At 49.3% G+C, this 12,835-nt stretch overlaps 1 protein-coding gene across 4 annotated transcripts in view; it reads left to right on the top strand.

The window, feature by feature from the left end:
* Window positions 1–12,835, top strand: part of AIFM3 (AIF family member 3) — a 55,884-nt gene that overhangs the window by 32,791 nt on the left and 10,258 nt on the right. For all 4 annotated transcript variants that reach the window (XM_054645637.2, XM_077187690.1, XM_054645636.2 and 1 more), the window contains exons 5-14: window positions 509–618; window positions 1,624–1,668; window positions 2,850–2,946; window positions 5,160–5,272; window positions 8,075–8,161; window positions 8,786–8,877; window positions 10,598–10,728; window positions 11,789–11,904; window positions 12,235–12,306; window positions 12,637–12,700. In XM_054645637.2, the coding sequence (XP_054501612.1) occupies window positions 509–618; window positions 1,624–1,668; window positions 2,850–2,946; window positions 5,160–5,272; window positions 8,075–8,161; window positions 8,786–8,877; window positions 10,598–10,728; window positions 11,789–11,904; window positions 12,235–12,306; window positions 12,637–12,700 (927 nt within the window). The remainder of the gene's footprint in view (window positions 1–508; window positions 619–1,623; window positions 1,669–2,849; window positions 2,947–5,159; window positions 5,273–8,074; window positions 8,162–8,785; window positions 8,878–10,597; window positions 10,729–11,788; window positions 11,905–12,234; window positions 12,307–12,636; window positions 12,701–12,835) is intronic.

Below are 12,835 nucleotides of genomic sequence, written 5' to 3'. Positions count from 1 at the left end.
AGGGAAAGCTGAAATCCAAGGTAGCAGCCTCTGAACCAACACCTAGAGAAATGTACACATGGCTTTGGGCATGCCTATGCTTCCCAGTGAGTGCAGGTGCCTTGCTGTGCCAGGGTCTGCTCTGAAACATGTGTACTCTAAATCAGTGATGCTCTGCTTGCGGCACCACTTGTTCTGGGTAATAGTGGGACTTTTAAAAATGACCATGAGACTCTGGGGATGGCAGCCCCATCCTGGCTGGAGAGTGAAGTTATATCCCAGAGTAAACAGCTTTGGAACTGTGCCCAGAGGTACTGGAGGACCCTGCCATCCAAGGCATTTTAGAAGGAATTGCTCATAGGGGATCCCAGCTGGTCCCAAACATGCCCAGTGTGCATGTTGAGAAAACTCCACTGTTGCCCATCCAGTTTCGCATCAGCTATCATGTGTCCTGTAGGAGAGGTGCATCTCACAGGATGGGAGGCAGCTGCAGGGCAGCACCAACCCTGCTCTGTCATGTTCCCTGCAGGGGTTTTGTCCAAAGGAAGAGTCCGCTGTCCCTGGCATGGAGCTTGCTTCAACATTGGCACAGGTGACATTGAGGACTTTCCCGGCTTGGATAGTTTACCCAGGTTCCAGGTGAGATCCTTGTCCGTGCAGCAGAGGAAACCATAGGATCATGGAATGGTCTGGGTTGGAAGGGACCTTAAGGCTTACCTCATTCCACCCCTTGGACACTTTCCACTATCCCAGGTTGCTCCAAGCCCACTACAACCTGGTCTGCAACACTTCCAGGAGTGGGGCAACCACAGCTTCTCTGGGCACCCTGTGCCAGGGCTTCCCCACCCTCCCAGGGAACAATTCCTTCCCAATATCCCATCCATCCCTGCCCTCTGGCAGTGGGAGACATTCCCCCTTGTGCTGTCACTGCAGCCCCTTGTCCAAAGTCCTTCTCCTGCTCTCTTGGAGCCCCTTTAGGCCTCTGTTCTCCATGTGAACAATCCCAGTCTGCCTCAGGGCTGCTCTCAATTCCTGCATCCCTCAGTCTGGACAGGTAAGGCAAATTGCTCACATCCAGCTGCAGCAGCTTGCATTTGCCCTTATTGAAACCTTATAAGATTCCCACGTGGGAATCACTTCTCCAGCCTGGCCACATTCCTCTGCATGGATCCCTTCCCTCTAGAGCATCAACCACACCACTCAGTTCCGTGTCACCCACAAAATGACTCTTTTAATTGGGATAAGCAATGTTCTGTATAGCATGGAGCAAATATTTTCCAAGGATGTGCTGGTGTCACCAGTGGAGGGCAGCTCCTTCCCCCCTGAAGCTCCCTTGCACCCACCCACAGGCATCAGGTACCTCCTGGGAACCTGGGAGTGCCCGGTCTGGGAGATCTCTGGAGTAGGAGGGAGGTGGGAATGAGAAACCATGTGTAAGATTTGGGTAGGGATCAGATTGCACACTGAGTGTCGGTGTGGGGTTGATCCGAGGCAGGAGATCCCACAGCCTCGAGCTGGGATGAGCCCTGCCATGGTCTGAGCTGCTCCTACAGGTGACCTCGTGCCATCACCCCTTGCTCCTTAGCTGTTGCCCAGAGAGAACCCTTGCTGCTCTGCAAACCAGCACTGTTCTGTCACCCTCAGGTGAAGATTGAGAAGGAGAAGGTATACATCCGAGCAAGCAAGCAGGTGAGGGGCCACTGACATCCAAAAATCAAGACAAATGTTTTCATTTTTTGCTGTATGTGCATGGCGGTGGGGGGAAATGCTTCTCTTTGATCCTCTGGCCTGGGCAGAGTGATGTGTGAGTATCCAGTTTATATGGAGGTACAAGTGGAGCAGGGCAGAGATGTTGGGTCCCCCTTGCACCCAGCCTCCCTGCAGCTGCTGGACACCTGGCCTGGGCTGTCCACATTCTCAGGCCTTACAGGTGTTTATCCTGCACTTGTCCTATGTTTCCTTAAGCTCAGAGCAATTTTTAATTTAGCAGGCCCATCGGAAGAGGCCTCTTCCACCTTCCAGCCTTTTGGCATGGTGATGGCAGAGGCCACTTGTGCTTCCTCCTGAGCCCACACCTCAGCTCCTGCTGGAGAGGAACCTGATGCAGGGGTAGAAAGGGCTCTCCCGCCCTGATGGAATGCAGAATGAAGCCCATTCAGGCCACTGCCATCTTTCTTTCCATGAAAAGCCTTCTTTTGATGCATGGTTGTATGTCCACATGTGCAAATCCAGTGGCTCAGAGCCCCAGTGGGCCCCTAGAGCACTTGGGTTAGATCCAGAGATGTCACCTGAACAGCAGCACTTCAACTCCAGCTGATTTGGGGATGTGATGAGGGGAAACTGAGTCTATTTGCTCTATCAGGAACAGATTTTGGCCTCTAATGCCTGGGAACAGGGGGTCTGTGCAGCAGGGCTGCACTGGCACAGGTCCATGCCTGTGCTCTGGTGGATTGGACAAGTCCCTCAGCTTTGGATATCAGGTGCACAAGCTCTGCTCAGGTTCAGGATAAAATTCCTGAAAGAGTTTTTTTTTTCATTTTTGTCTCACCTTTGGTGCAGAATTGCACAAGGACACCTGCTTTTTCTATTGCCCCACCACCACCCCAGCTCTGAGTAGTCGCATGCCTTTGCAGAAGATTATGGATTTGTTTTACTCTTGTACCTTGTAAGGGGCAGTGCACTGGACATTGGAATGGTATTTGGATGAGCAGGAGTTTGTAGTCCTTGTTCAGTACAAGGGTGTTGTTGTTCCCTTCCTATCCAAGCTGGTTTATGACACTGCTACAGTTGTCCCCATCCCTGCCTGCCTGCCCAGGGTAACACTGAGTAAAGATAGTTGCTTTTCTTCTTTTTTTTTGGTGGTGACACAGGCTCTTCAGACACAGAGGAGGACAAAGATGATGGCAAAGTGCATCTCCTTGAGCAACTACAACCTGAGCAGCACCAATGTGCTGATCATTGGTGCAGGTAAGGGTGGCACATGCTGGGGTCACTGTGTGTCCCCTCCCAGGCAGGGATGCACGGAGGGGGTGTCTGTGTGCCCTGCACCCTCTACCCGTCACCCCTCTTGCATTCCTCCCTCTGCAAAGGGTCACACCAGAAAGTCATCCTGAACTTTTTTGTACTACATGCTAATGATCCAAAGATGCTCTGTGGTCCAGTCTGTGGAGCTTTACAGTTCCCTGTTGCCATGCTTTGGAGTGAATCCTGAATCCCCTTCCTGTTACTCCCTTCCCAGTTACATTAGCAACCCCTGATTTCCACAGATGATGAGATGAAGTCTTTTCAGGTCCCTGTGGTGTCGATACACCTTTCTCTCTTGGACCTTGCACATCACCATCTCATCCCATTGCACCTCCAAAGTTCTCACCTCAAGATGCTTCTCTGAAGATAAAAGTTCTTCAACCTTGCCAGCAAATGTCAGATCCCAAAAATAGATTGCCAAAACCAGCAAAGCTGCCAAGTTGTCCCCTTCCCTTCCCTTCCCTTCCCTTCCCTTCCCTTCCCTTCCCTTCCCTTCCCTTCCCTTCCCTTCCCTTCCCTTCCCTTCCCTTCCCTTCCCTTCCCTTCCCTTCCCTTCCCTTCCCTTCCCTTCCCTTCCCTTCCCTTCCCTTCCCTTCCCTTCCCTTCCCTTCCCTTCCCTTCCCTTCCCTTCCCTTCCCTTCCCTTCCCTTCCCTTCCCTTCCCTTCCCTTCCCTTCCCTTCCCTTCCCCTCCCCTTGTCCCAGCTCCATTTGTGTGTTGCCATTTTTGTGGAAAGCCTAATGGATGAGGTGAAGCATCTCTACCAAGTTTCTGAAATGGGTTGGATGCCAAGGCTGGGCCGTGTTGGGGTGAAATGGAGGGTGGGAGGAGGACGGGAGCTTCTGTTCCTGGGTCTGTGAGGAAACATCTGCTCCTCGCACATGGGTTGTTCTTACTTGAATCTTGGGGTCACCAGATCCAAGCTGGATATTGGACCATCAAATTGGGATCATCTAAGGTGCATCTCACAGTCTGAGCGGAGGGGAAAACCAGCTTGACTGGCTTTTCCCATGTTGCTGGGTGACATTTTTCCTTTCTTTGTGCCCTTGCTGATTGTTGATTGAATGCCAGGGTGGGACATACTGCTCCCTGAGGTCAGCTGGAATGTCCTGGTGTGCGGCAGGTCTGGACAGTTATCACAATCCTCAACAAGGTCGCTCCACAGACAACATCAGCCATTGCTGAGGAAACTTTCTCAGGCTTTACCAGATAAATTTACAGGTCTCTTAAAGACCAGAGTCTATTCTGGTGGACACCAAAGGAGATTTCAAAGCTGGCTTTGTGGGGAAGTATTGGGGAAAGACTGCCAGTCCAGCCATGCCCAGCAGAGCTGAGAGCAATTGACTGCAGTTCCTTGCTCATGTGAGGGTCATCCTGACATCAGCACAGTGCCAGCTCTGGCTCAGGATGCTCCTGGCAGCATCCACAGGATGTCCACCTGCCTGTCCCTTCTTCCACTGTCCCCCAGCTCCATCAGTGGGAGTGTCTTGTTGATGGACCAAACCATATGGTCCAGGTCCATCTTCTCTCAGTGGTGTTACAGAATTTGTGGCCCTAAAAACACTTATCATGGAGTGAGGCTTCCTTGGCTGAGAAGAGACTCCGGACTTCTCACCTGAGCTCCCAAGGCAGCTTTTTGTTTGATTTAATGAGTTTTTTTCTGTGATTGAAACAAGTGAACAAAAAAACCCTTAAAGAAATAGATGGAAAATGGTCTGCAGTGAGTCACACAACCAACACCTTGGCCATGGAGGAGGGAGGACTTCCTACTCTCCATGCTTGGACATAAATTCACCAGGAGCAGGCCCTTCTCTGACTAGAGAAGTCTAAGGTTCTAAGTGGCTGCTTATGGCCTGGAGTTTGTCAGAGTTTGTAGGCTTTAGCAACACTCCTCAGGTGTGCTCTTTGTGTGTTTGTGACAGTTTAGGGATAGACAAGAGGATTAATGTCATGGTCCATAGACAGAGCATCCCTTCTGCTGCCTCATGCATCTGCTCCAACTGGCTTCCTGTGTGAGCTGTTTGAGTTAGGAGAGGTTGTGAGGTGAGGCCAGGGCTGCTGGAGGTTGTGGTTTTGGAGTCAGCCCCAGTGGGTTTAGCAGTGCAGACCTCCCAGGGCCACATACACATGGCTGTCACTGGTCTCCTTCTCCCTTAGGGGCAGCTGGGCTGGTCTGTGCAGAGACCTTGCGCCAGGAGGGTTTCTCTGACCGGATTGTGATGTGCACCATGGACAGACACTTGCCCTATGACAGACCAAAGCTCAGTAAGGTTTGTATCACTCTGGGTATGCCACAGTTCCCCAGTTTTAAAATTTGCTCCCCAATTTTAAAATTTGCTCTAGGGCCTTTCCCCGCTATTATTCATTGCAGCTGCAAGGTTCTGTTTCATTAATCTTCTTGTCTCTGTTTCCCTTGAATGAAACATGAAACACAAAAAGGAGTTGTTCAAACTGAATTAAGATTACTCCAGCAGAAAAACAAAGGTATTCTTCCTTGTGTGGGTGGTGAGGCCCTGGCACAGGTTGCCCAGAGCAGCTGTGGCTGCCTCCGGATCCCTGGAAGTGTCCAAGGCCAGGTTGGACATTGGGGCTTGGAGCAATCTGGTCTAGTGGAAGGTATCCCTGCAAATTGAAATGAGATGAGCCTTTAGTCCCTTGCGACCCAAACCATTCCATGATTCTATGGATGAAATGGTAGCTCTCTTATTCAGCTTGTACCTGGATGGGTCTTCTTAAAGTGTTTCTGGATCAAAAATATTTAAGGCAATGAAATGGAGCATGTGGAAAAATGGTGTTGTCTACCAGAGTTTTTATTAGTGTCTGTTTCTTGCTGCCCAGGGATGCTCTGTGCTGTAATTACGATGATTCTCAGCTGTCATCACAGCTTGATAACTTGATGGAAGTGCAAAGGTTGCTTTTTCTGATAAACATCCCATTTTGCATTCCAGTTTATAGACGCAGGATGGTCTTTAATCAGATTTTTTTGCTGCTGATTCCTGAACCTTCTTTGATGTCAGACAGCAGCTCAAGTTGGACAGCAGCATTTGACCTTGGAGCCTGAAGATAACATAAGGTGAACTATGTGTTCATCCTCATGGCAGGAATGCTTACCTTACCCACGGGGACTACTACAATCATACCATCTTCCAGCACCCAAAAAAAGTGATTTTCAAAGACAGGCAAACATGCACATGACTTTTTGGGAGCATTCAGGCCATTTCTGTGCTTCTGCAAGTCCTGCCTGGAGTGAAGAGCAGCTGCCTGCTACCTGCATCCAAGCATCACAGGGGTTGTGCTGAGCAGCTTGGAGAATCTGAGAGTCCCTGTCCCAGCCAGACAGCTCTTCCAAACACTCATCCCCATGTATGAGCCTTAGACTGGCTCTTCTTCTCGCTGTTAAATAGTAAGAACATTACACATGGCAGAGATGTTGTACATGGTTTGTTAAATCCTCCACTGAACACCTTTGGCTGTAGTTGCTTTTGAAAGGTACACAAAGCCCATGGAAGAGAAGGCAGAATTTTTGGGAAGAGGGTAGGAAAAATGGAATTTTTCTTAATCCTATTGTGTGTGGGACTACACCTGTACAAGCTAGTGGAGGAGTACCACTGCTAGCTCTGTAAGCAGCAGAGCTCTTTCTCCCTGAAACTGCAGCAGTGTCCTTCCTCTGCCCTGCTGAATGCCTGTTATCAGTCTGTCCCCAGGTCCTGCTGAGCTGTTTCCCTTTGTCTTCTTTGGACCATGACCTGTGTGTTGCCACATCTCTGTTACTGTCCCCAGAGCACCAAGCAGCAGCAAAAGGCATGGTGGTTGTGTACTGTTGTGCTTTGCCCTTCCTGCACACTGTCACAGAGGGGTCAGGTGTTTCTCTCTGTAAATGTGGAGTATTCAAAGAATTTGCAGTAAAACCTGTATGACCCTGCCCCTGCCTCAAGTCGTGTGACACCAGTCTCTCCTGAGCAGAGCGTTGTCTGAAGTCAGAGTGAGGGCTTGTTCCAGCCCCTGACCAGGCCACCTCCAGGGAGAAGGATCTTGCACATCCATCTCCATGGGCGAATAGGAAAGCTCTTGATTCCTGCATGCCCTGTTGCTCCTGGGTCAAACCCAAACACCATCCCTGTGTGGCATGAGTAGATGCTGCTGCTGGCACTGTGTGATCTGTAGCAGGGCTTGACCATGGCATCCCTGCCTCTTCCTGCTACGCTGCAGGCAGTGAGGGACACACGAGCAGGGAGCACCCTGCATACCCAACTTGGTCACTTGATGCTCAGCTTGTTCTCAGCCTGAGTCTGAGCTTGTGTCCACAGAGTCAGGAGGACAGATGAGCTCGGGCTCAGCACTGTGTGTAAAGATGTACATCTCACTGCAGTGACCAGGGAAGGCTGGTAAAAGCATGAACCTTTATCTTGCAGCTGAAGATGTGCAGATATGGGCCCCACCCGCTTGCTTCAGCGTTGGATGGAACTTGTGCAGCATAACTTGGGTGCTTTTGAAAGTGAATCCTTGTGTGTTAATGCTGTTTGTTCTTATTGCTCTTCTAGCTTCCATTTGCCCTGGTAACTGGCTGTTTTCCAAATACTCATAGAATGGTCTGAGTTGGAAGGGACTTCTAAAGGTCATCCTGTGCCACTCCCCCTGCTGTGGTTTTTACTCCTTTTACTAGACCAGGTTTTGCTCTAGTCCAGCACTTTCAGGGATGTGGCAGCCACAGCTTCTCTGGGCAACCTGTTCCAGGGCCTCACCACCTGTGTTGTAAAATGAGTCTTTTCTCTTGCTCCTATGAACCTGTGTGTACTGGGAGGGGTTGCAGTTATGTCTGCTGACACTCTGAAGCACTTGCTGTGATCTTGCCTTAGCTGCTCAGCACCAGCCCCATGCCAAACCAGCAGAGAAGGCACCAGAGCCGAGGCCAGCCTCTTGTGACAACTCCTACTTGAACAGGCTTTCATTCCAGCCCTGTAGAACCATTCCCTTAACCCATGCAGCAAGTGCTGACTTGTGCTGGTAGCAGCCAGTTCTCCACTCACCTGTTCAATCCACAGCAGCTGACAGAAAAATGGCTTTTTTTGCAGTCAATGGATTCCCACCCTGAGCAGATTGCCCTGCGCCCCAAGGAGTTCTTCTGCACCTATGACATTGAAGTCCTGACTGAAATGCAGGTAAGGAGAGTCCTGTGTGTGCCTGAAGGAAAGTGCTAGTATGCAAAGGCTGTATTTAGGGAATGTGGCCACTGTCTCTGTTCTTGGCTCACTGGATGCAACTGTATGAATGTTGGGTCTCCCCCAGCCCCCCTCTTTTTCCCAGGAGTGCAGGTTGCCTGTGCTTGTTCAAAACACAGCTCCTGTGTTCAAAACACAATGCTCCTGTGGGAGGAAGGGCACTCTGGTGTGACCATGATGTGGCTATCTGTGGTGACCATCATGTGTTACCTGCCATTCCTCATGTGGATCTGGGGAGCCAGGTGCTATCTGATAAGGATAATCAGCCTTCAAACAGTGAAGACAATGATGGCTTAAATATTTCTCCCCATTATTTTATTTATATTGGGATTAATTTATTTATATTGGGAGACATTTGTGAGAATGCAACTAGGAATATTTAAGGTGTGGGTTGGCCAAACTGTGGACATGGTGGGGCTGAAACTAACAGACTAACTAAAAGCAGCCAGCTAACTAACTAAAACTGACATGGAGGACTAAAACCTGACAGACAAGTTGATGGGGCTGGGACCTCGGTGAAAATCTGGGATTTCTTCCCTTAACGTTATTTAGGAATGATTTTAGGTGGCGGCTGTGGATGTCAAGAACAAGATAGCTGTGTTCAAGGATGGGTTTAAGATGGAGTACAACAAGCTGCTGATAGCAACGGGAAACACGTAAGCTTCAGACAAACATCTCAAAGATCAAGAGAAACTGTTTTATCTGAGAATGTGAGGAGCCTGGGGATAAGGGATGAAATGTGGCAGGTGAATTTAAACACTGGATTTGTTTGAGTATGGAAAAGTTAAGGAACACAAAATATATTGGAAATGACTGTATGTATCTACATCTATATATCATCATCTATTTATTTCATATATATCTACATCATGTATTATAGAATCACAGAATCACAGGATGGTTTGTATTGGAAGAGATCTTAAAATTCATCCAGATCCACCCCTGCTGTGGACAGAGAACACTTTCCACTAGACCAAGTTGCCCCAAGCCCCATCTAACCTGGCCTTGGATACTTCCAGGGGTGGTACCAGGACCTTGAACATATTTTCTTTAACAAAAGCTCCAAAGTGGAAGTATCCTAATTCTTTTAGAGAGCATTTTTGCCACATTGCTCTTCTTTTCACTCCTTGATAACACTCAACCCTGACAACCAGATAATTCATCCCTCTCAATTTCCATCTTTCATTTTCTGCCAACCTTTAAGATCTTTTTCAGCAATTAAGGTTTAACACTTTGCTATTGCAGCCTTAATTAGGTGTTGCTGTTGCCCCATTCTAACTGACCCTTTGGGAGCCTTGGGCCCAGAATAGGAATTTTCAGGACTGAACCTGGTCCAGCCATAGGGAAAGGTGGTATTGATGTGCTGGCATGCTGAGCATCACTCCAGATTGCTGTTATCACTTGTGCCCTGGAAGTAGTGGACCAGTTTGTTTTCGATTGGAGGTTTGTCAAAATCGGCAGTTTAAGCTGAAAATGAGGCATCCTGGCTCTCCTTCCTTGGTTCCTTACATCAAGCCATAAAATGAAGTAGGAGAAATACGGCCCCTGCATAATTTATCATCTGGGGAAGGAATGCTGTAGATCAGCCAAAGCAGGGACTCACGTTGGAAACCAAAGTGCCACCAGTCATAGCCAGTGCCACAAGGTGTGAATAGCTGGTGCTAGGGTGTACAGGATCACAGCCAAAATGCCATGTGCACCAACCACCCAATTAGGTTCAAAAGAAGATTAAACCTTTGGCAATAATTTCAAAGTCCTCATGCACAAGCTCCAGGTACACTGGGTTTTTTAGGGTACCTAAATTATTTAGGCACTTCTGTCCTGTTTCCAGATGTGAGTCAGTTATGCAGGGGCCAGATGTTTAAAAATATATTGGCTACAGTAAGTGCCTGGGGAGGGCACAGTTAAGCTGCTACAGCATCAGCAGTGTGTCCTTGGGAATGGAGAGTGTAGCCTACATCTGCAGAGCCTTATCAAACTTTCAATATCTGGCTCCAAAGTACTGCTGGAGGTTAGAGTGAGTTTTCTGTGTCCCATTAAGCTTCTAAAAAATTTGTGACATGCCAATAATTGAGCATAGGCTTGTAAAGCAATGCCTATCCTGCGCTGGCTGCACTGCCCCAGCAAGGAGCTCCCCTGGACCTGTGGGTACACCAGTCCATGATGGGGTCTGGGGTGGCTGCTCAGCATCCCCTGCTCCACCACTTGCCACCAGCATCTGGGTTTTTCCATGTAATGTCTCCAGCCTAGAGAAAGGTGAAAAAAGGAAAGTTGGGAATGTTCTTGGAGCCCTGGGAGGAGTGTCTGCAGTCCTGACTGGGCACTGAACCACACAGAGTTGAGAAAAGCAGCTGTATCACCCTCAGTGTTTTTCAGGCCCAAAACCCTCAGCTGCAAAGGTAAGGAGATGGAAAACGTTTTCAACATCCGGACGCCTGAAGATGCCAATCGTGTGGTGAAGCTGGCCACGAGCAAGAATGTTGTGATCGTGGGAGCATCCTTCCTGGGTGAGTGCTTGCCTGGCCCGTGGCCCTGTCCCAGCTCTCCACCTCTGTCTGCAGATGGGTAAAGTCCTTTGCCCAGTTAGAGGTAACACTCCCATGAAATTGGACCTGGGCTAGTCCAACCTCCAGCCCCAGGTGTGTGTAAGGACATTTCCATGCCAGAGAAATTGATTTTTCAAAGAGACTGAGCTGGCATGGGCATAGATATTGCTGTTCCAATCTGAAAAGTACATGGCGAGACAAGTACTGGTGCTCATGTGAGTCCAAATCTGGTGTGTCTAGAGTTGGCTTCAGTCAGAAGGGGCTTGTTGGTGGATGGGAGCCTGTGGGATTTTTCTCTTTTACATTTTAGTAGTGTGGTGAATTTTTAAAATGTGGAGGAAAAATCTTGTTTCTTTGATGACTCTTTTTGCTTGATATGGTTCCAACAAAATTATTGTGGGTCCTAACAGAATAAGAGTGGATCCTGCAAGACTTAAACATAAATGGGAATTTATTATAGGATATTAATGATTTGTTTTTCTTCTTTTATAAAAGATAAACTTGTTTTCATGGTTGAATCAATATGATCTACGGAAAAGCATGTGGTAAAGGGGGCCAATTGCAAACTGCAGGTCATCAAAAAGATTCATTTCCAAAAAACCCCCACAGACAGAAGATGTCTTGGTGGAGGTTCCCATGCAATTCCCAGCACCAATATTCTACCATTCTGATGGGAGAAAACAGCTACTCCCAAGAGCAGTTTTCAGACTACAGCTGACGTTGTCCCAGCTGTAGGAGGAAGGTTTCCCTTGGCTGAGGTCCCTTGTTCCATGTTTTTCCCAGGGCACTTTGGAATTTCCTGGCTAGTTTCTCCCTTTGGTCTTTAAAACCTACATCTAAGAACACCTGAATTGGTGTGACCCCTGGTGTGATCAGGTCTGGTGGCTCCCCAGTTCTCCCAGGAGTGCAGCTCCAGCCTCCCCATTTGGAGCGGGTGAGGCTGCTCCTCATCTGCAGCCAGGGACACAGGGCAGTGCTGGCTGGGCTAACGTGGCTCTTTGGACCTGCTTCTCTTCCCCAGGGATGGAGGTGGCCGCCTACCTCGCAGAGAGGGCCCACTCGGTGTCCCTGGTGGAGCTGGAGCATGTCCCCTTCAAGAAGTTCTTTGGGGAGAGGGTTGGCCGTGCTGTCATGAAGGTGACCTTGCTTTCCCATCTAGTGGGGGTTGATAACAGAGCAGATTTTGCTTGTTTCACTTATTGCACTAATTAATTTATTTCACATTTATTGACAAAGCTGTGATGACAGCAGTCAGTGAGAATGGGCTGTATTTTCCCTGTCATGGTCCATGTGCTATGGAATACCTCTAGAGCCATGTTGGGAATGTGGGGATGCTGACCTCCTTAGCAGTGCAGGTTGAGACAAGCCTGCAGGGTGGGCAAGGCAGTGTAGGGGGCAGCAGGACATCAGGACCAGGGTGGTTCAGGGCCCTGATGTCCCCTGCTCTGTCCCTTGTCCCCTGTCCAGATGTTTGAGAACAACAGGGTGAAGTTCTACATGCAGACAGAGGTGTCGGAGCTGCGGGAGCAGGAGGGGAAGGTAAGTGGTGGGCAGGGGCTCCCTGGGGGGAACTGCTGTGGCATCCCCCAGAGCTGCCATTCCCGTTCCTAGTGGGGTTTTGCTCTCCCCTCTTTCCTATCTGCTGAAATTCATGTTCCTGGATTTGGCCTCCAGGAGCAAATGTGTGCCAGTGTGGTGTGTGGGGTGACTGCATTGATCCCACTCACCTCCTGCTGCTTTTCTAAGGAATTATGGTCAATTTGCATTTCACAAATGAGGTGAGCTGCCAGCTTGGCTTCCTGCTGCTACAGAGGAATTTTGTCCCTAAAATAACTCTGATGTGCCCCCTGCCCCTTGTGTCTCCTGCAGCTGAAGGAGGTTGTGCTGAAGAGTGGGAAGGTCCTGCGTGCTGACGTCTGTGTCGTGGGTGTTGGTAAGGGCTGTGTGGGGGCTGAGCCACGGAGGGAGGGCAGAGTAGAAGTTGGAGGGGATGTGGCAGCGGAAAGTCACTGGGGCTGAGTGGCCAGGGGTACTGGAAGCGGTCTGCTAGCCCTGCTGGACTACCACA

This window comes from Agelaius phoeniceus, chromosome 18 (genome assembly GCF_051311805.1).
Source record: "Agelaius phoeniceus isolate bAgePho1 chromosome 18, bAgePho1.hap1, whole genome shotgun sequence".
Lineage (NCBI taxonomy): Eukaryota > Metazoa > Chordata > Aves > Passeriformes > Icteridae > Agelaius > Agelaius phoeniceus.
The sequence above is the reverse complement of the archived record's forward strand: the minus strand, read 5'-3'. Positions and strand labels throughout refer to the sequence as shown.